A 22707-nucleotide genomic window follows, 5' to 3' on the forward strand; every position below is an offset into this window, starting at 1 on the left:
ACACTGAGGTCAGAGTACAATCATCTTGCCTGCTGGACTGCGTAGACAATGGCTGCTACAAAAGGTTTTTGAGCAGAGTGATGAAAAACTCTGTAAACAATTAACAGAAAAACATTTTCTCAAATAAATTATTGCTAATTATTAATACTAAAATTATTAATCATCTACTTATATATTAGATAATATTTCCTGTCATCTATTCAAGCCCATTGTTCCCCTCTCTCCTCTATAATCAACCCTTCCCTTTCTACTAAACTATTACTACCAGTATATAAACATGCTCTTTTCACACTCATAAATACTTTCTTTGGATCCTCCTTCCCCAGGCAGCTACAGTCCCATTTCTGGGCCTTTTTCACATAAAAACACCTCAAAAGAGTGGACTCACATTTCTTGTCGCTAATTCTCTTTCATTCTCTTTTAAATCCACTCTGGTCAAGTTTTCACTTCACCATGCCACCCAACTGCTCACAACAAGGTGACCAATGACCTCCACATTGCTAAACCGAATCGTCAGTTATGAGTCCTTACTTAGCAGATGAAACAGTTTATCAGTTCATTTTACCTCATACCCTTCCTTCACTTAATGTCTAAGATGTCACATTCACATGTCTTTTTATGTATATCACTGATCACTTCCTCTCAGTCTCTTTTGCTAAATCCACCTCTTCTCCCTGACCTATTAATGTTGGATGCCCCAGGAATCTTTGGCCTTCTTTTTTCTATCTATACTTACTGCCTCAGTGAAGCCATGGCTTTAAACATCATTTGTATGCTGATAACTTCCAAACATATATCTCCAGACAAAATCTCTCCAAAAGTCTCAAAAACCTACTGGCATCTCTATTTGGACACCTAACAGACATCACAAACTTCACATGTTCAAACTAAACTTTTATATCCCTCCAACTGTTCCACCCCACCCACCCCACAGTCTTTCCCATCTTGATTGATGGAAAGTCCATTTTTTCAGTTGCTCAGGCCAAAATACATGGACTTATTCTTGATTTCCTTCTTTTATTCACACCTACCTCCAATCTACCACCAAAACTTAGCTCTATATTCAAATACAGAAATAAATGGAAGAACAGTTTCCATTATACTTTTCTGCTAGTGTATCTTCTGGTTTTTAATATACAAACTTCATAAGATGTATGTACTTTTAAAAGGTTTATATGTGAAAATTTAATATTAACAGATGATGTCTTCTGTTTAATATACAAACTTCCTAAGATGTATGTACTTTTAAAAGGTTTATATGCGAAAATTTAATACTTACAGATGAAGTCTTCTGTTCAAAGTCCTGTAATGGCTACCCTTTGCTCTGAAAATTAACCAAAGCCCAGGGAACCTACAGGCCAATCACGAGATGCTTCCCCCAACTCCATTACCTCTGACTTTCTTTCCTACTATTCTTTCACTAACCCATTCCACTGCAGCCACTCTGGCTTGTTTGCTGGTTCTCACACTGATCAAGCATATTCCTACCTAAGGGGTCTTGTTTTACCCACTCACTCTGCCTAAAATGCTTCCCCCACAGATACCTGTTTGGAAAATTCATTTTTGTCTTTCATTTGCACCTTTCATTTTCACTTCCTTTGCGCCTATGCTTAAACTGACCTTCAATGAGGTCTACAGACCTGTCTGACCAACTTCTTTATTACCGCAACCTGATTTTATCCTCATCTCTCCAGATGCCTATTTCATGCTTTACCAACATACTCTAAGATATATCTGTTGCCTGTTTTTTAATATCACTTTTGTGAATGTGGCAGACAAGAGGGACATAAGACTCAATTGAGAACCAAATGGTATAGCAAGGAAAAGAGATATATCAGGTACAAAATATGTGAAACATTAGAAGTTTATACAAGGTATAGAAGTAGGTCAGTAGAGATATTGAAGAATACTCTTTGGACAATGATACTAGAGAAGGCTTCTTAGAGAAGACAATGTGTGGGTCAGTCCCATTTGCAAATGAATAAGTTTGAGACTTATTTTAAGTGTTTTAATCATATGTCACATGACTAGTTCACGGAATACTCAAGAATAGAAAACAATCTCAAAAGTCTCTCTTGGAAAAAGTACTATAACAGTATCCTGCCATTATGTTCAAATTGGTGAATTATCCACTCTTAACCTAGTAACGTAACAGAAAGGATGTTGACAGGTCATGATGTTTCTCATATTGCTAGTGAGAGCTCTAGTCTTCTAGTTACTCAATACAGAAACCCTGGCATCATTCCTGTTCTTTCTCTTCTTCTTACACTCCACAACTGGTCCATCATGAAATCTTGCAGGGTATACTTTTAAAATGTATCAATAATTTGACCACTTATCATCCTCACATTACCACTAATCTAGCCCAAGTCAATAGTATCTCTTATGTGGTCTCTCTGTTTTGCCTTAGTCTACTCTTAAAATAGCATCTAAAATGATACTGGTTAACATGTAAATCTAATCACAACTAATCATTCATCTGTTCAATACCCTCTAGTGGCTTCCCATCTCAATCAGTGTTAAAATGAAAATATCGGCAACGAACTACAGGAATCTATAAGGTCTGACCTCTTATTGCCTCTCCGACCTTAAGTCCTATTACTCCTCCACTTCTCCTGCCACCTTGATAACACCACTTCAATCACATTGTCCTCTTCATTTTTCTTCAAGCACATCAGGAATACCCCACTTTAGGCCCTTGTACTTTCCTTCCATTGGGAATGCTCATCTTCCAGACATCCACAGCTAACTCCCTCACTTCCTTCCAGTATTAACTCCAAATCACCTTAACACTGAGGTTTTCCATGGCCAAATCATCAAAAATTTCACCCCACCCAACATTTTACATCCTTTTACTCCATTTAATTTTTCTCCTTAGTACTAAAAATTATTTAACATACTATATATAAGGTATCTTGCTTATCTCCCTTTTCCTCCTGGCATGAGGGCAGAACCTTTCATCTGTTTTCCTTACTACTTTATCCCTAGTACCTAACATATACTAACTACTCAATAAATGTTCATTGGATGAATGAATAAGTATAGACGTAGTGACAGCAAAGAAGAGACCCATCCTCAGTGACACAGAAAAGGAACAGATAAGAGATGAAATCCACGGGTATTATGGAATGAAGCCTGAGATATACTCATCAAATAAATAAACTTAAAAAAAATTTCTTCCAGCTATACAAGATAAGTAAGGCCTGCCACTCAACAACTATAAAATCAACAACAGAAAAGACAGATGGATTGACTGCCAAGAGTCTCTCTCACTGCTACATCTACTGCACTAGTGCCAAGCAACCTGGGGCTATCTCCTAAGGATAGCTGTGATAGGCTAGCATTTGTCATGTCAAAAGCTCCTGCACTCAAGGAAGAAGAGAAAAAAAATACTATAATATAAATCAGGAAATGAATACTTTCTTCTTTATGTATTTTTTCTATTTTCGCATTTTTAATGCCAAAAATATTACAGGGGCAATAAGCCTCTTCTCACAGATGCACATATATAATTAATATTTTTGGTCTAGGAATAGACAACTTAGATTTTCTTCCTCATAGCTTGACTTCATTCCATTAACTATGGTATCCAATTTATCAACACAAAGTAAGAATAAAAATATCCCTATCATGAGATGTTATGAGGATTAGTGCAATATTGGGCTTGAAAAATGTTTTTAAAGCATAATTGCTATTATTATTCCAAAGGAAATATTTGTGGAATATAGTACATTTCTATGAAGATTCTGGGTACAAGTCAGTAGGCCATAATAAGACAAAATTATGAGAATATAGTCAGAGATTTTTAGAAATTTGCAGGCTAAAATAAAATTAATAAGAGAAAAAAATAGGTAAGTTCACTTAACCATAAAGATAAATAGATGAGGCCTGATAACCACATTCTGCAATTAGAAGAATCTATAGTTTTGAGTGAAATCAATTATGTATCTATGAAGAAACTGAGCCTCTGAGTAATTTAATTGACTCTGTGCTATGCAGACAAGTCAGGCTTAGAGCTCAGGTTTTCCTATTTCTGGATTCTATAATATAGCAAAAAAGCATTCACTGAGCTCTTCCTAAACACCAGTGTTGTCCAAGCACTTTATATGACTAACAATACGATGTTGCTGCTCTTACAATCCCTAATTCACTGATAGGACAGTTCAGACAAAGATCAGATATGTAATTTAGCAAGGTCACACAGCCGGTAAGTGGCAGAACTAGGATTTTAATCAAGACAGACTGATAACAGCCTTGCTGTGCTCCCAACATCTATGCCACTTCTCTAAGCAGATACACTGCTCAGCATTCCATCATGTATTCTGAACATGCAAATTAGGTCTTGGGGTGAAAAAAATCTTAGCACAGATTCAGGAACTCCAAAGAGCCAAAGAATATAAACAGACCTGCAGTATATCTGGGGTATTATTGAGGGGAGATTATGAAAAATATGTCTAAAAACTCTTCTTATGTGAGAGGCATTGTACAACTATTAACATGTTGAGAAATACTTTCTTCAATTGATACCTGACTTAACCAGGAAAAACTAAATGTTTATGCATTAAATTGAAAATGGATTCAATAAATCCCCTTCCCATTAAATTTATTCCTAACTCCACTTAGAATACTATTATAGTTGAAAGTCACATAAAAGAGTCATTTAAGTAAGGAGAGCATTAAACTTTATTAAGGCTGACAATCAGCCTCTCTCTCCCCACAATGTTTTCTGTGTTCTTCTTGACTGGCTATTCTGTTTCTCTAAAGTGTATAAAATATGGGCTTAGGAAAATAGGTATTCATTCAAAAGAGTGAGGTGACTTATTGGTCAACCATTTACTGGTATTGATAAATCATTTTAAATTCTCTGAACCTTAGATCTCTCACCTATAAAATGGAAATAATAAACACAAGGGAATAATATGTAACAATTATAAAAATGTAGGGAATTGTTATTATTGGAAAGAATGTCGGTGGTTTCACTTACTACTACTGAAATACAGAAATAATTTAAGTTTATTTATATATATATTATCCCCATTGAGCCTCAAGATATGGTGAGTTGATCATTATTTGTTCTCTTGAGCACATGAGAAAAAAAGTGGTTCAGAGAAGCGAATGCATCTCCCAGGGTCACAAAATTAGCAACTATCAGAGCCAGGTCTTGTAACTCCTGATGCAGTGCTTTCTGGCAAATCTTTCTGTTTGTTGCACATTATCAATGGGACAAATTGTGTTGACTTTTGAATATATAATTCAGTTTTAGAAAAACAAAATAAATGATGATGTTGAGAAAAGTAGGAAATGTTTTCATCATGATAATGTTTCTGCTGACTGATTCATTCTTCAGAGGCTCTTATTTGACTTATAAATAGCTTATCCAAGGTCTTGTGCCGTATTTGCTATTCATTCAGAGAAGCAAAGTGTTTTCCCAAAGTTCACCCTGGAACTGGAGAGTATATGAATGGGTAATGATTTAAACAGAGGTGGAAAAACAAACTAACACATTCAATGCAGAAAGAGCAATGAAGAGGAACAACATAATATCTCATTTATACATCTGTGTGCTACCTAAAGCGTAACAATCAGGTAAACCTTGTAACTTTTAAAGCTTAATAGAAACTGTTATAGGAATGTGAATACATAAATCTGGTAAATCTAACTTCATTTCTCTTAAATGGTTTTAATTCCACTAAATTATTTGCAGAGGTAGGGTTTTCTGGAACAGATGATTATCCTTTTCCACAACTGCTTTAACGTAAGACATACAAAAAAGACCAACGGACCAACCAGCAAGCAAAAACCAGTCTGTAAGATCACCCATCATCTTAGACGTATTAGAAAGAGAAGGCATTAACACCACTGACTAAAAATAAATACAAAAAGGAAATATATCCATTAGTAATCCAAGTCCCTTTAAAGTGAGTCAGTGTCCTTGTTTCTAAATATAGTTTCAAAAAGGCAAGTTCACATAATATCTCTAGGTGTTTTAATTTGAATGCTTCTTATAGATGATAATGAATAACTGCAGTATTAGTCACATCTGATTCACACTCATTAATGAGTAATTTCCTTTGGCGCAACAGAAATACTCATTCCTTATATTTTTGTGGCACTGTGCATATTATCTGTTTCAATCTGCACAATAATCTGCAGGTGACAAGACAGGTAATATTATTATCAATTTACAAATAAAGAAACTGAGAATCAACAAGAATCTTCTATTTCCAGTCTTAAAGTAGTTTTAAAGGCCATATATTTAAACTGCATACCCAATGCTTGACTCCTCTCCAAAATTATTTATTTATTTATTTATTTTTTATTTTTGAGACAGTCTTTCTCTGTCACCCAGGCTGGAGGGCAGTGGCATGATCTCTGCTCACTTCAACCTTTACCCTCCTGGGTTCAAGCGTTTCTCCTGCCTCAGCCTCCCAATAGCTGGATTACAGGCACACGCCACCATGCCTGACTAATTTTTGTAGAGTCAGGGTTTCACCATGTTGGCCAGGCTGGTCTTGAACTCCTGACCTCAAGTGATCTGCCCGCCTTGGCCTCCTAAGGTGCTAGGAGTATAGGCATGAGCCGCCGAGGCCAGCCAATTCCTCTACAGAATTCTTATTTTATATTTAAATACATCTAAGGAAAGAGAACTCACCATCTTCCAGGGGAGGGTATTCTTACTCTAGCCAGATCTGAATTTGGCTCATAGTGAGCTGAAATCCATTCCCATGATCTCAAACCATTAGCCCTAATTTGCTTTTGAGGCCATAAAGGACAAATCTAACTGCTCTTGGATAAACAGATTCACAAATACACGTGCTTTGCTATTATGTCCCCCTTGTGTTCTTTCCTTCAGGCTAAACATCTGCTTGTTCAGCTTTTCATGTCTTAAACATATATAAATATAAAATATATAACTAATATAGATTCCAATTTAATTTACATGTACCCATGAACTTACTTGTACTTTATATAAAACTAATATATAATAGAAATACATCATCCAATTATATATAATTAAATATGTATATAAATAGCTGTAAAACATCCTTTTATATTAGCCTATGATTTTGGCTCATCCATCAGTCATCTGTCTTAGACCAGTGTACATGGTATTACATTCTCAGTACAGGAAAGGATTTTGCCTTACAGAAAGTCTTTTCCCTAATGAGACACGTTAAGTAGAACATGCCCAGAACTTTTGAAATATACCATCAGACAGATGCTTATTAACTTACTTTTACAAAATGACAATATTCTACAAATTGTTTCACCACCAGTGAACCTGGTTTTGCCCAAGCATGAGTCACAGCCACTTTTAGAGACTGCTTTTAAGCCCCCAGTCACCATTAGAGCTGCTTCTAAAACCACGGCTGTAGGTGACCTTATCACTTTCCTCGGTACAAATATTTTCAAAGTACCAAGCAATGCATGGTAGGAAACAGAACACAGGTCTTTGTGTCTCAATAGAATCCACTTAATTGTCTTCTGTGCAGTCTTCAGATAATTGGAAGCAGCATATAAGGTAATGCGAGCCATGTTTCTCATACATAAAAAAATGAAGGCACTTAATCCTGTGCCTGGAAACTGACAATGGCAGCTTTTAAAGAACAGGGCAGACTCAGATGGTGTAATAAAAGTCTTTACAGATACTTCTAGGTGTAAAGAGATTCTCAGCAACCTATTCTTTGGATAACTGTCAACTTAGAAGTCACTGAATGAGAGAAGTGATGTTAAAAATAAATTTAAGGTGAGTAGCAAGTGACAAAATGGAATTCCTAAGGCTAGGACCATCTCTGCCTTGTCAATTATTGCATCTCTTGCACCCAGCACAGTGCTTCCACAAAGCAGGCACTCAGTATACATATTTTAAAACAAGTAAATGAATTAATGAATAAATGACTATGAGGAGTTGACAGTCAACAGTCAACCCTACACTCAGAGGAAGAGAAACCTATGAATGCTCCATCTCCCATTGATTGTAGCATATGTTGCTTTGTGCCACCTGATAATAAATGAGGGTTAACTATACATCATCTTTTTGACAGCCTTTAGTATATCACTAGGAGTATCTTATGAAATTAGTGAAGTACACAGTATGGCAGCTGATACAATAGGAAACACCAGACATTTATAAATGAGGTTATATCATGACAGACATATTAAGCAAAAGGAACAACAGATACGCTATGTCCTAAGCTTTTCAAGATTTGGGACTGCCTTCCTTCTAGTGAAAATCTCCTGTGTAGAACAGATAATAATTAGCTTGTTGTAGATGTGGACGGGAAGAGAGAAGGTTATTCTTAACGTGCCAGAAGCTAGATAGTTAGAAGGAAGTAATTTTTTTTTTTTTCAGAGAAGAGAATGCTGGTTTTATTGATAGGTAATGTGCTTGTCTTAGTCTGCTTTGTATTGCTATAATGAAACAATACGAGGATATTTTTAAAGAAAATAAATTTATTCCTCACAGTTCTGGAGGCTGGGTAGTCTGGTATCACGGTTCCAGCATCTTATGAGGGCCTTCTTGCTGTGTGATACCATGGCAGAAGGCAGAAGGGGAAGAGAGTGCAACAGAGGGCAGGGAGGAGGGTCCACCTCACCCTTTCATCAGGAACCCAATACCACAATAACTAGCCCACTCCTCAGTGACAGCATTAATTTTTCAGTAAGAGATGATGTAACCACCTCTTACTAGGCCCTATCTCCCAATACTATTTCCATAGGGGATTAAGTTTCCAACACATGAACTTTGGGGGATGTTTTCAAACCACAGAATTCCACTCAGGCCCCCCAAATTTATGTCCTTCTAACAATGCAAAATATATTCATTTCATCCCAATAGTCCCAAAAATCTTAACTAATTCCAGCATCAACTCAAAAGTCCAAAGTCTCATATAAATCATATATGGCTGAGACTCAAGACACAATTCAATCCGAGAAAAATTTTTTTCTAGCAGTGAGCCTGTGAAGTCAGCAGATTACGTGCTTCCAACCAAAACAAACAAAACAATGGTAGGACAGGTATAGGGCATACGTTCTCATTTTAAAAGGGAGGAATAAGCAAGAAGAAAGGGCTAAGTGGTCCCAAGTAAGTCCAAAACCTAACAGGGCAAACAACATTGCCTGGAAGTTCCAAAATTAACCTGGGCATATTGAGGTAGGCATTGGGCTCCCTAGGCCTCAGGCAGTCCCACCTGTGGGATTGCTGGGCTCAGTTCACCCAGCAGCAATCCTGCGTTGGAGTATCATGCCTCCAGTTCTCTGCAGCTTGATGCTGCAAGCTCGTAGCTCTACAGTTCTGAGTTCCTGGAAGTGGCTGCACTCTCATGGCTCCAGCAAGTATTACTGCAGTGGAGGCTCTCTGCAGTAACTCTACTCCTGTGAGAAATCTCTTCCTGGGCCCCCAGGCTATCCACAACAGTCTTTGAAATCTTGGTGGAGGAAGCCATGCATCTATAGCTCTTGTATTCTGCACGTCTGTAGAATTAGCACCATGTGGACCCACCAGGGTTTATAGCTTGTACCTTCCAGAGAAGCAGGTTGAGCCACACTTGGGCCCACCTGAGCCAGAGCTGGGGCAGCCAAAGAGCACTGTACCAGAATGCAGGGTGAGAGTCCCATGGTCTAGACTAAGAGAACCTCTCTGGAAATGTGGCCATAAAGTTCGTAGTTTGCCTCGAAAATCTTTGAAATGCCTTTGGGGTCATTTATCCATATCTTGATAAACAGAACCTGGCTTCCTTCTATCCATATTAATCTCCTTAGTAAACAGTTGCTTGGTCAAACCCTTAGAATTCTCTCCTGAACATGCTTTTTAAAATTTTTTATGTGGCCATGCTGAAAGTTTTCCAAATCTTTCTGTTCTTCTTATCTTTTAGCTATAAACTCTGTCTTTAAATCATTTCTCTCCACTTGCATCTTACTATCAGTAGTTAAAAGCAGCTATACAGCTCTGCCAACATTTTACTTCCACCAGATATTCTAGTTTATCACTCTTAAATTCTATCTTCCATAAAGTCCTCAGGTATGGACAGACACAATTCAGCCAACTTCTTTGCCATTTTGTAAGAAGAATGGCCTTTCCTTCACTTTCCAATACTTTGTTCTACATTTCCAATTGAGAGCTCATCAGAATAGCATTAACTGTCCATATTTCTACCAACATTTCGATACCATTCACTTAAATAATTCCTAAGAAGACTTTGGCGCTTCCTATAGCTCTTGCCTTCTATGCCTTCACCAGAATTGTCCTTAATGCTCCATTTACAGTAATCTAGCCTTTTCTAGCCTAATCCTCCAAATTCTTCCAGCCTCTATTTGTTACACAGTTCCAAAGCTGCCTCCACATTTTCAGGTAGTTATTATGGTACCACCCCACCTCTTGGTACCAATTTTCTGTCTTAATCTGGTTTTTGTTGCTGTAACAGAATAACACAGACTGGATAAAGAGGAAATACATTTATTTCTCAAAGTTCTGGAGACTAGAAAGTCCAATATCAAGGTGCCAGCATCTTGTGAGGGCTTTCCTGCTGCATCATCCCATGGCAGAAGGTAGAAGGTGAAGAAAACATTAGAAAGAGCAGGGACAGGGACCAAAATCATCCTTTTATCAGAAACCTATTCCCAAGACAACTAACCCACTTCTGGGACAATAGAATTAATCTTTTAATAAAAGATGACCTACTCCAAAGTAATTATTTTGCATATCAGTGAATCCCAGTGCATAGCATGGTGATTGGCACACTGGAGATACTTATCAAATGTCTTTAATAGATAAGTATGCATTCAATTAATAAACTCTAGCTTCAGAAGTGGAGAACTACTGAAAATTTTGATGAGAATTGTCTAAAAATTGATGCCACTCAGATGTCTTAGCCACTTAGAGGTCAATTTGATGATGTGTTTTTATGTACAATGCACATAATAAATACAATTGCACCTTACAGGAAGAACACACACACATACAACACACACAAACGCATGCACACACATTTCTTTATTTGGCCTCTTGGATTCCTGAGTATCCATTCATCTGTCATTCCTTGGTTAACATAGGACTTGATGTCTAATTTGATGACCAGTTCAAAGAACAGCTGGGCAGAAGGATTATCAAGGCTCAAAAGGTAATCACATAGCTGCCACTATGTTGTTATGTTATCATGGATGAATATTCTATAGGCTATGCAAGCTGCAAAGAAAACATGGCAGGTGAAATCATGGGATGGAGAAAAAAATAACAATAGCTGCTCATCAAGATAGATTCCATTTGTTTCTTCTTCAAACTACATTGGCAGCATTAAATAATTTCTAACATATTTACTTTATCAATAAAAATAAAACAAGATGGCCAGGAGTGGTGGCTCATGCCTGTAATCCCAGCACTTTGGGAGGCAGAGGCGGGCAGATCATGAGGTCAAGAGATTAAGACCATCCTGGCCAACACAGTGAAACTCCGTCTCTACTAAAAATACAAAAATTAGCTGGGTGTGGTAGCACAGGGAGCCTGTAGTCCCACCTACTCAGGTGGCTGAGGCAGGAGAATTGCTTGAACCCAGGAGATGGAGGTTGCAGTGAGCCGAGATCATGCCAATGGGACTCCAGCCTGGCAACAGAGTGAGACTCCATTTCAAAAAAACAAAAGACAAAACAAAAGAAAAAAAAAATAAGTAAAAAAAGACAGTGGTTCTAGATGTATCAAATTCCATTATTTGATCATTTTTTCAAGTTTTGTTTTTATTTCATAAGTAATCCAATGCTTTTTTAGGATAAACAATGTTACTTCTGCTTCTACTGAACATACCAGAAGCCCAGAAAATCCTTAATAAAAAGCTGTTCAGGAAACAACCACACTATGATATGGTCATATGACTCCATGAATGGATTTGAATTGCCAGAGGAAGCAGGTAAATGGGTATGGGATGGAAAGATAATATCTGCATTCTATTCCCAGCTATATCTTCATCCTCTGGGTGACCTATGATGACTCACATCTCTCTGAGTGCTTGCAGTGAGTCAGAATTGTTTTAAAAAGTTCTTTAATTCTATATCATAGATCATTTCCACTGGAAAGCATACAATACAAAATGATCTCTTTTTATATTTTCCTTCTATCTCTCCAAAGGAAAACTTATTAACTTCCTCTATGGATTGAAGTGAAATGTCATTAATTTTATAGCATTTAATAGTAAAGAATAATCATAAAAGTGTTATAGAAAAGATTTTTTAAAGTTTTTTAGTTATGTGACTAAAGAGCACTGAATTTTACAGCCCAGAAGCAAGAGCTCTATTGGAATTTGGAGATTAATCTAGGTCTATTGGGAAAATACTAAATATGCCTTTTGTGGTATCAGATTCAATAAATCATTATCTAAAAATACAAACTTTCAAATTTCCTCATCAAGAATTACCCAGAATCCTTGGAGTCAAGAGTCCAAAGGTCTGACCCCAGGAAGCTGCATTTCTGCCCAGTATTCCAGGTGACGGATTGGACCAGACAACATTTTCTGTAACACTGCTCTAGAGAGTCACCTGTTCCTTTGTTGGCATCTCTCTGAGAATTACATTAACATCTATAAATAGAATGACTCATGACTAACATTAGGAATTCAGACACAGACTCTTAATTTTAACATTCGGTAATGAAATGAGAAGACAGTTTTAAAGGACATGCATTTGACCTTGGCTAATGTTTTTATCAACAGACAGCATTTCAACTGAGACTTTACACTTGCTCCTGAAATTTCTATAATTTATTTTAGTTGTCTTATTTAGCTTCTGGTCTCTGGGTTGATTTTAGTGTAAAAATTGTGAAGATGTAAATTATTGTTTAACAAATAGATTGCTCAATCCTGATGAAATGTACAAAAATATTGGTCTAGTGAGTTTTTTATTTGTTTTCTAAAACATGGGCCTTGGCCAACACACAACTTAAAATTTTCTGACTAACTCAAAATAACAAACACTTTGGTAAATGATACTTGACCAAGGGCACCAAGTCATACAAAAGCAATAATATCAGAAGTTTGCCCTGGACAACTTTGAAACTCTAAATCACTCCATAAGCAAATGAGGGAAGGAAATGTATCAAACTACATTTATTAAGTTTTATCAAATAGCTGTGTGCAAGCAGCAAGGGTACAAAGAAAAGCACTATAGTGTTAGTTCTTAACTTTCAATATACAGTTACTAAAAAATATGAGAAGTATTCAAATAAGTGCACAAAAAAATGCTCAGAGGATGTCAAGGCAGAAGAGATGCAGTCCATCTGGGGAAGTAAGGGAGGCTTGAAGACAGCAATTAAATTGGAATGAAAGCAACAACACAGAGTTGAAAAACATCTGCCTCAGTTCACAAAATCTCCTAGTTTGGAGTAAAAGTGTGAGGGTTTGAGTGTGGGAACAGAAAACTGGAAGAGTATGTTGGGGGCAGACTAATAATAGCATATTTTATTCCATGAATAAGATAATTAATTTAATCAATTCTGTGATGAACTTTAGATATTATTATTTTTATTTTTTTAACATTTTAACACCTCTGAAATGAAGATGCCATTAAGTGGGTAGCAGTTTTGATGTTGTCACTACCTATACATGGACATCAAAACTTGCAAAGTAGGTGTCAGCAACTTGAAATAAAATGACTCTTTAAATTTTTTTATATTTATTTAATTTTTAATTTTTTTTTTTTTGGAAATGGAGTCTTGCTATGTCTCCCAGGCTGGAGTGCAGTGGTGCCACCTCGGCTCACTGCAACCTCCGCTTCCCAGGTTCAAGTAGTTTTCCTGCCGTAGCCTCCCGGGTAGCTGGGACTACCGGCACATGCCACCACGCCCAGGTAATGTTTTGTATTTTAGTAGAGACGGGTTTCACTGTATTGCCCAGGTTGATCTTGAACTCCTGAGCTCAAGCAATCTGCCTGCCTAAAATGATTCTTTTAAGAAATACTTCAACCCTAATACTCCTGACGAAATGGAGAAAACTGTGTGGGAAAACGCAAATATCAATGACTCTTAGGTGGAAAGAGACTCATAAAGGTCATACTTAAATGTAAAGTTGTAATAATTACCTTAACCAATGTATTTTTTTCTTATATTTCCCTTTTATTTATGCATTACAGTGACATATGATAAAAACCTTTTTTTCCTGAAGAATAAAAAAGGTCTTTCAATAAGAATAAAATAACAATTCAAAGAATAAGAATGTATTGTGCCATAGTTTAATTGACAGATTTTTTTTTCTTAGCGGTACATAAAATAATGGTGTGTTTTGTGATCACTGCCATCTTAGATTTGATGAAATAGGCTACTCAGCCCATGTGCATTGTGCACCTAAGCTACGCCAAGCACTATGCTAGATGCTGGGAGGATAATGGTGGGCAAAACATGACAATGTCTCAGATCTTACAATGCTTACAGGCTAAGGTTCTGAATGATGGCTGAGAAGGCTGGGCTATGTATTATAATTGGATGTCATCAGGAGAGTTTAAGAATAGGAGTGATATGATCAGATATAGTTTGAGGGAACTTAGCTCTGGCAGTAGTAGCATATAGAGAGAAGGCAGGAAGAATAGTTAGAAAAATATTGAAATAGTTTGTGTGAGATATAATGAGGGCCTGAATTAAGGCATGGTCACAGACAGAGAAAGAAAAAGAGGATTTAATCAACATGATTCCTGCTGCTCATAGTTCATGATCAAAGAAATCCAGCAATTTTAACTGCCTTCACCGTGATGGAAATATACTAAAGCATTTGAGAGCTATTCTATCATCAAACATGTTTTTCATGTTCAAAGTGGTCCATATACTTTACCTTTGGATAGCCCAACATTTAGGGTAAGGTACCATGCTAAGCACTGGGAATACAAAGAAGAGTCTTCCAAGGTGACAGAAAGAAATCTATGGGTGATGTGATGACACCAATGTGATTATATGCATTAAAACCAACTGGGTGAGCTCAAAGTGCACAGCACCCCTGGAGATGGAAAAGATCTCCAAGGGGCAGTCTCATCTGACCAGGCACTTTAAGTAGTACAAAGAAGCCATTCTACATTCTTGTACAATGCAAGAAAAGGCATTCTAGGCAAAGGTAAGCTTGTGAAAAAACAAAGAGGTGAGAAAGAGCAGAGCACATTTGGGGCAATTTTCAGTATATGGCTATGTTTTGGTATAAGATGCTTATCGATAGTGGGAGAAGTTGGGGGCAGATAATCCAAAAGGCCTTACATCTATTAAAAGGCTTCAGTTTAGTTCTGATACACTACAGACCCACTAAAGGACTGCCTACGTTTCATTATTATATGTTATATAAATAAGCTCTTAAAATGTTTTACCACTGTAAATTGGATTCCACATAGAAACAATCCTCAAAACAATTTTCAACAAATTTCAAAGTAAACAGCAAAAAGCAAAGGAAGAGATTTCAAATGTGACCCTACTTTAAAGATGCAATTAATTTTAAATGTTCTCATAAAATAAAATTCCAGGAGCAGCAAACTGGTGACCAAGTTACACTTTTGTTTCTTTAAAAGTCCATTATCAAGTAGAGTGGGTGGCCCTATTTTCAGAATTATTCCATGATGCACTTTGATGTAACAGAAAGAAAAGGTATCCATAGATTCAGAGTGTTGCTGGTGGTGATTTTTATTTTTTGGTAAAGGTAATAAGATAGGAAACAATTTTCCTGTTAATTAAAAGTTACTCTTTAATATTTCTGAGCATTATATTTTAAAGAAACTACATATATATAATGAATTTTTGGATATATATGTGGTTAATGGTTATTTTAACATAAACATTTTAGTTTGCTGTCCTTTTATAGGGTAATTTAAAAGATAGTGCTGTCTTTAAGCTCAGACTTACATGGATTTCACAGATTTCAGAAAATGCAATGGAATAAAAAATTCAGTTAATATCATACTTCCCTTTTGGATATTTGTGGGGTTCAGTACCCATCTTGTATCATCTTTAATTTACCGTTGAAAAATTAATGACTTCTTTGTCCTGAGTCTGTAGTTATACATGAGCTTACCAGACAGAAACCAAATGCAGATGGAGTTAGGAGCTAGACTATGGTCCATGTGTCTGGCATATAATATGTCAGGTAGCCTCTGGGACCTTGAAGTGAACACACAGTGGACATTTAGTCAATTTGCTCCCCTTCCCCAAATCAGTTCACATTCTCATATGTTTTTAATTCCCTACTGTTTGAGCAGTAGCAGCCTTCTGGCTGTTACATCATATTTATTATTTTTAAGCATGTAACTCTCAGTCTCACACACTAACCTGTAAAACTCTGGAAAGCAGGAATCCTGTTTCATTCAGTTTTTGAATATTCTTATTTTTAAAAAAGCCAAGGGCCATGCAAAAAATAAAAGCTAAGAAAATGTATGAAGAACCAAATTGGAAATATATGCACAATACTTAAAACTTCTATTGGCAATCTCAACAGAGACAAGTGTTTCAAGAAAACAATTGAAATTTTATATTATATCAAGCAACATAATGCCTCTGTCTCTGTGCTATTTTAAAATCATAAAGTTTTCAACCAGCATAGTTTAACATCATCAAAACTGATATTTGAAAGAAAAAAGAAAATTTCTTGTTATTCTGAATTTAAAACAGCCATTATATAAACTGAAACTAACTGGCTTTCAATCAAATGATTGAAATGTATATCAAATGATATAATCAAATGATTATGTGTATACAAAATTGCTTAAAATGTTAAAGCTAAAAGAACACATCCTTAACTCTATTCTGATTCATGAATAAGACGGAAAATTATAATGTATTCTGCAGATAACTGTTTTGTTTGTAAATGGGCAGAATTCATCTGCATATACAAAACATATATTAGAACCAGTATATATGCTTATAATATTTCCAACTGCAATGATAATAAGTGAAACTGTTTGCACATATCCCACACTCAGATGTGGCCCTTGATTTCACATAGTCAAGAATGGAATGTTCATAGTATCAACATGAAAACTCACATGCTCAGGTGACTGCATTCTTGTCATCACCTCAAGAGTATATTGTGTTACACTAAACCTTGAGGGAATGAGCACAATTTCATTTAGACATTAGAATATTTGTTTCACAGACACTGGAGCTGTGAATAGAGTCAAGCTCAACATCGAGCCTGGATAGATTCCACAGGAGTGCAAAGAACATGTTATATTTTTTCTGGGTTCCCAATTTGCAGTGAGAACTTCACTGAATATCACAGTTTGCTGCTTTACAGAATGCTACCAAATTAGCCAATTTGCTTCAGTTCTAGAAGCAAGAAAAGTTAGGGAAATGACTAGATAAGCTGTTAGTTTTTAAGAAATAAAATAATGAGGAATTGCCTTTCTGAGGTGCATTGGCAAATTATTAATTGGTGTTGAAGCTTTGTTTTGCCTTAAAACTGAAACTAAAAACAAAAACAAAAAGCCCTCTTTTAGAGCTCTGTAAAATGAAAATATAAGAGCATTTAAATAATCACACTCGTATACTCGAGAGATACATAGGTGGCTTCAAAAGATCTGCTCTGTTTTACTTGGAAGGCTAGTTGACCTTACAAGAAGTTTGGGATTGACAGTTTGTTGTGTACAGTGCACTGCTGCTGCATCAGCCAAGGAGAGCAGACTCTCAGGGAGAACGACCTAGGCAATATGTTGATTTCAGAGCTGCCTCTCATTTTCTGCTTCTTATTTTGATTGCTTTTCCTTTTCCTTTTCAACCCATAATTGGGAACTGCAAAACTATAGTGGTTTTATTTCATTTCCAGCAATGAAAATTTAATATTAAATGTACCCAATTTCTTATGATTTGCTACAAAGAATCTGAACTGAAAATACTACACAGACAAATATGAAAAGATTTACCACATTCTTTGAGGTGATATGGAGTAATTTAAGAAATGAGTACTTGGGAGGTAGCCAGGCATAATTTTGATCACTTAATCACTAAGAAATTACAGTGTTATGAGGAATGTCTTCATAATCAGTCCTTAGCTTTGGTAAAAGCACTTGGCTCATTGCACTCTTTCTGTCAGGTGTCTATTTAAAAACACTCAGGCAACTGATCATTCTCTTATCTGAACATCCAACATTGCATGAATAAATTATGATTCATTCATCACATGAAATATTATGCACCAATGCAAAGCTCAGCTATAACTCTGTTGGCCTGGAGAAAGCCCTATAATGTATGACTTGATGAAATATCAAGTTTCAGAGTAATATTTATGGTATACCTTTATTTTTGTTTAAAAGTGTGTATGCCTGTGAGATGGCATACATGTGGTAAGCATGAAAAATATGTGAAAGTGTTCTCCATTCCCAGAGAGTAGGATTAGAGAGGGGATATGGCTCCTACTGACTCCAAGGGACACATAAAAAAAATTAAAAGAAAACAATAAAAATAAAAGAAATCCTCTTAATGCATCAAGATTTTCTTTTATTTGTATCAATATGCACATATTTTATAATTTGAATATCTAATGAAGGAAATGTAAAATGGATTTTAAAAAGTAATTTGGAATGGACTTTGTTTTAATTTTTAAGAAATCTATTACCAGAACGATCCAAGATGGCTGCTCGCTAACATCTTGGGATTGCAGCTCCCAGTGAAAGCGCAGAGAACGAGAGGACACCACACATTCAGACAAATTTTTGTCACTCACGGAGCAGAAGATTCCCAGTGGAGGAGCTGCATGGGTCGCCAGCATGACTCTTGTGGCCAGCGTAGCCGGCACCTCGGCACGGCAGCTCTTGGTGCAGAGTAAACGGGACCGGTTCCCCTTCTGACCGAGGTTTTGAGCTCCGGGAAGGCAGAGTTGCCTATTACGGACTCAAGAAGGAAGCCAGACTGGAGATTCCTGGGCAGAAAAGCACCATCAGTCTTAATGCTGCTGTTTTGGCTGGCGCAGTGGGTTGCTCATATTTCGGCCCTGGGAATTAACAACTTGGAAGTCCACTCAGAGACCTAATTTGAAAGTTGGTAATTACAAAGATGACAGGTAGATAAATTTACAATGACGGAAAGAAACCAGTGTAAAAAGGCTGAGAATACTCAAAATCAGAATGTGTCTCCCCCTGAAGAGGATCACAATTCCTCATCAACAAGGGAACAAGGCTTGATGGAGAATGACACGTCCCATTAACAGAATCAGGCTTCCAAAGATGGATAATAAGAAACTTCTGTGAGTGAAAAGAACATGTTGTAGCCCAACGTAAAGAAACTAAGAACTTTGAAGAAAGGTTTGACGAAATTCTAATGAGAATAGACAACTTAGAGAGGAATATAAATGAATTAATGGAACTGAAGAATACAATGTGGGAACTCTGAGAAGTATGCACAGGTTTAAACACTCGAATTGTTTAAGCAAAAGAAAGGATATCAGAGGTCAAAGTCCAACATGAAATAAAATGAGAAGACAAGATTAGAGAAAAAAGGATAAAAAGGAATGAGCAAAGTCGCCAAGAAATGTGGGACTATGTCAAAAGACCAAATTTACGTTTGATAGGTGTACCTGAATGCAATGGAAAGAATGAATCCAAGCTGGAAAATATTCTTCAGGATATTATTCAGGAAAATTTTCCTAAACTAGCAAAGCAGGACAATATTCAACCCCAGGTAATACAGAGAACACCACAAAGATATTCCTCAAGAAGAGCAACCCCAAGGCACATAATCGTTAGATTCACCAGGGTTGAAACAAAGGAGAAAATACTAAGGGCAGCCAGAGAGAAAGGTCAGGTTAATTACAAAGGGAAGCCTATCAGACTTACAGCAGATCTCTCAGCAGAAACTCTACAAGTCAGAAGAGAATGGGGGCCAATATTCAACATCCTTAAAGAACAGAACTTTCAGCCCAGAATTTCATATCCAGCCAAACTAAGCTTCACAACTGAAGGAAAAATAAAATCTTTTATGAACAAGCAAGTACTCAGAGATTTTATTACCACCAGGCCTGCTTTACAAGAGCTTCTGAAAGAAGCATTACACACAGAAAGAAACAACCAGTATTAGCCTTTCTAAAAATACACCAAAAAGTAAAGAGCAATAACATAAAGAAGAATTTACATCAACGAATGGATAAAACAGCCAGTTAACATCAAATGGCAATAATCCTAAATTTAAATTGACTAAATCCCCCAATCAAAAGATACAGCCAAAACCCAATGGAATGCTACATCCAGACCCATTTCACATGCAAGGATACACAAAGACTCAAAACAAAGGGATGGAGAAAGATTTCCCAACCAAATGGAGAGCATAAATAAATAAATAGTAGGAGTTGCAATTCTCGTATCTGATAAAATAGATTTTAAAGCAATAAATATATAGTGGTAAAAGTATCAGTGCAACAATAAGAGCTAACGATCCTAACACCCAGATACATAGAGACTTAGACTCAATGAGACAGAAAATTAATAAGGATATCAAGAACTTGAACTCAGATCAGGAACAAGTAAACTTAATAAATATTTATAGAGCTCTCCACTTTAAATACACAAAATATACATTCTTGTCAATACCACATCACACCTACTCACAGGTTTAAATGAAATATTGATTGGCCATTATTAATACCCATTTTTTTTAGAATAAAGCAACATTTCTGTTCTCTCTCCCTCTTTTTCTTCCTCTCCTTCACTCCTTTTTTTTCTTTCCTTCTATCAAAAAAAAAAAAAAAAGAAAGAAAGAAAAGAAAAAAGAAATCAACTTGTAGACCTCTAGATCCAGGTTGGCAATGTCTCTCTCACTGCCTGATTTTCTTCCTTCCCTTCTCTCCCTTCCTCCCTCCCTCCCTCCCTCCCTTCCTTCCTCCCTCTCTCTCTTCCTCCTTTCCTCCCTTCCTCCCTTCCTAAAAAAAATAATAGTAAAAAAAAAAAAAAAAGAAATCTATTACCAAGCTTCTGTGGACTCTACCATTACCATTTTCTAGCTGTGTGGAGCTGGATAATTGCTTGCTCTTACCTCAGTATACTACCTGTTACAATGGCAAGTGTAACAATACAGACTTTGCAGGAGTGGTTGTGATGACGGTGTTGACCCAGGCAAAGCCTACAGAACACAGCATAAAATGTGCAGCCTACATTCAACACTTAATGGGGCTTTGAGTAGAAGTGGCGCTGTATCTGGGACTATTCCTAAAGGAATAACTTGCTAAGGTTTCTGGTAACTCTGTTGGCTCTGTGACTAAAGCATATTCTATGTAGCTAGCTGCATTTGGCTCAGAGCTATGGATGGTTTTCCTTGTTTAAATATTGATGGAAGGAAGGCAAGAAGAACTGCAAGTATTTTTCTTATTCTTAAAGAGTCAAAAGTGGTGGGGGGTGGGGGTAACATCAGCTGAGGAAGGTTAATTCTTAATGAGGCAATTTCAACCCCTAAAATATGTGTATTAGTTAGGTAAAATTTATATTTTTAAAATTAAGTTTCCAGATAATTGTTGTTTTCTGGCTTCCAAGATGCAAATTCATGATCAACCATAAATGTCAAGCCAGGCAGAAGAGAGTGCTAATTAAGTAATCTGGTTAAGTACTCAAGTTTCAAAAATTGTGTTTTTCTCACCTGCCCACCTATAAACTCTGTATCAGAGAACAAAATAGCTTTAATTATATAAAAGCATAATATAATCTTGAAATATAAATGATGATAAAAACATCAATGATTTTTTTTCTATGTCTGACAGAAATAATGAAAAAGAAAATGTATTCTTACAGTCAAGAATAATGAGAATTCAGGAGTAAAGGTAGTTTGCTTTCAGATGCAGGAGATTTCTGCACTTTTGTTTTATCTGCTGTTCTAAAAGAGCACCTGGTCATCTATCAAGGCCAATGAGGCCTATGCCTGTAATGAGGTCTAGGCCTGTAACAACTGAAAAGCAAGAATATGGAATAATTTTTGTTGCTAGTCCTATGATATTATTAGTTTAAAATAGTAAGTTGTTGAAACTCTAATTCACAGAATAATATAGAAAACAATTTGTCATGATTCTGGTTTGTTCGGGTCATTTTAGATTATTTTAAATAATACATTTAAATTGAATACAACATACTGAAACTTATAAGTGCTTAATATATTTTAATTGAGAACACAGATTATAATGACCTCCCTATGCCATTTAAAACAGCTTAACCCATACAATAAAACTGTATTCATAAATGATAGATGGTGCCGAGTTGAAATTAGGAAAAACAGCATTTAAAAATTACAAAGAACTATGGCTTTGAAAGGGATCGTATGCAATGAATACTGCGCAGGAAACATATCAGAAGGGTTTTCCTTCCTTTAATACCTATGTCTCTGGCAGCCTGCCTTGTTCACGGTCCCATTTCGCCAAGAACCAAATGGCAACAGAAATCCATCTGTTTGGTCCCGTAAGCACAAAGATTTGATTTCTCATTTGCACAGAAATCAGAGAGCTATTTCATAATGGAACTAGGAAACGTTTTCTTCATAACACAGGAAGTAACAACAGATGGAGGCTGGTAGATCCCACCTACCCTGGGCTGTTTTTGTCCTTCGTCATTTCTGTGCAGGCAAGCAGGCAACCTTATATCTGTGTGGGAGCTGGGTCACATCTGATCAGAGTTCTGTTACCTGTGAGCCCAGTACTTGATGTCTCGCTAGCTCCACCCACTACCTCAGCTAGGAGCCTGGCTGTTGTGGGGTGGTGCTGGTATCAGACCAATATCTAAGGCAAATCCCATGTA

General features: G+C 36.6%; 1 protein-coding gene across 22 annotated transcripts in view; it reads right to left on the minus strand.

The window, feature by feature from the left end:
* The window catches only part of OXR1 (oxidation resistance 1), a 484621-nt gene that overhangs the window by 285939 nt on the left and 175975 nt on the right, over window positions 1-22707 (minus strand). For 2 of the 22 annotated variants that reach the window (XM_054246335.2, XM_054246333.2), the window contains exon 1: window positions 18666-22619. The exons of the other annotated variants lie outside the window; for them this stretch is intronic. In XM_054246335.2, the coding sequence (XP_054102310.1) occupies window positions 18666-18697 (32 nt within the window). In that variant the 5' untranslated portion in view covers window positions 18698-22619. Of the gene's footprint in view, window positions 1-18665; window positions 22620-22707 lie in introns of those variants that run through there. 22 annotated transcript variants of the gene reach the window in all.

This window comes from Callithrix jacchus, chromosome 16 (genome assembly GCF_049354715.1).
Source record: "Callithrix jacchus isolate 240 chromosome 16, calJac240_pri, whole genome shotgun sequence".
Taxonomy (NCBI): Eukaryota; Metazoa; Chordata; class Mammalia; order Primates; family Cebidae; genus Callithrix; species Callithrix jacchus.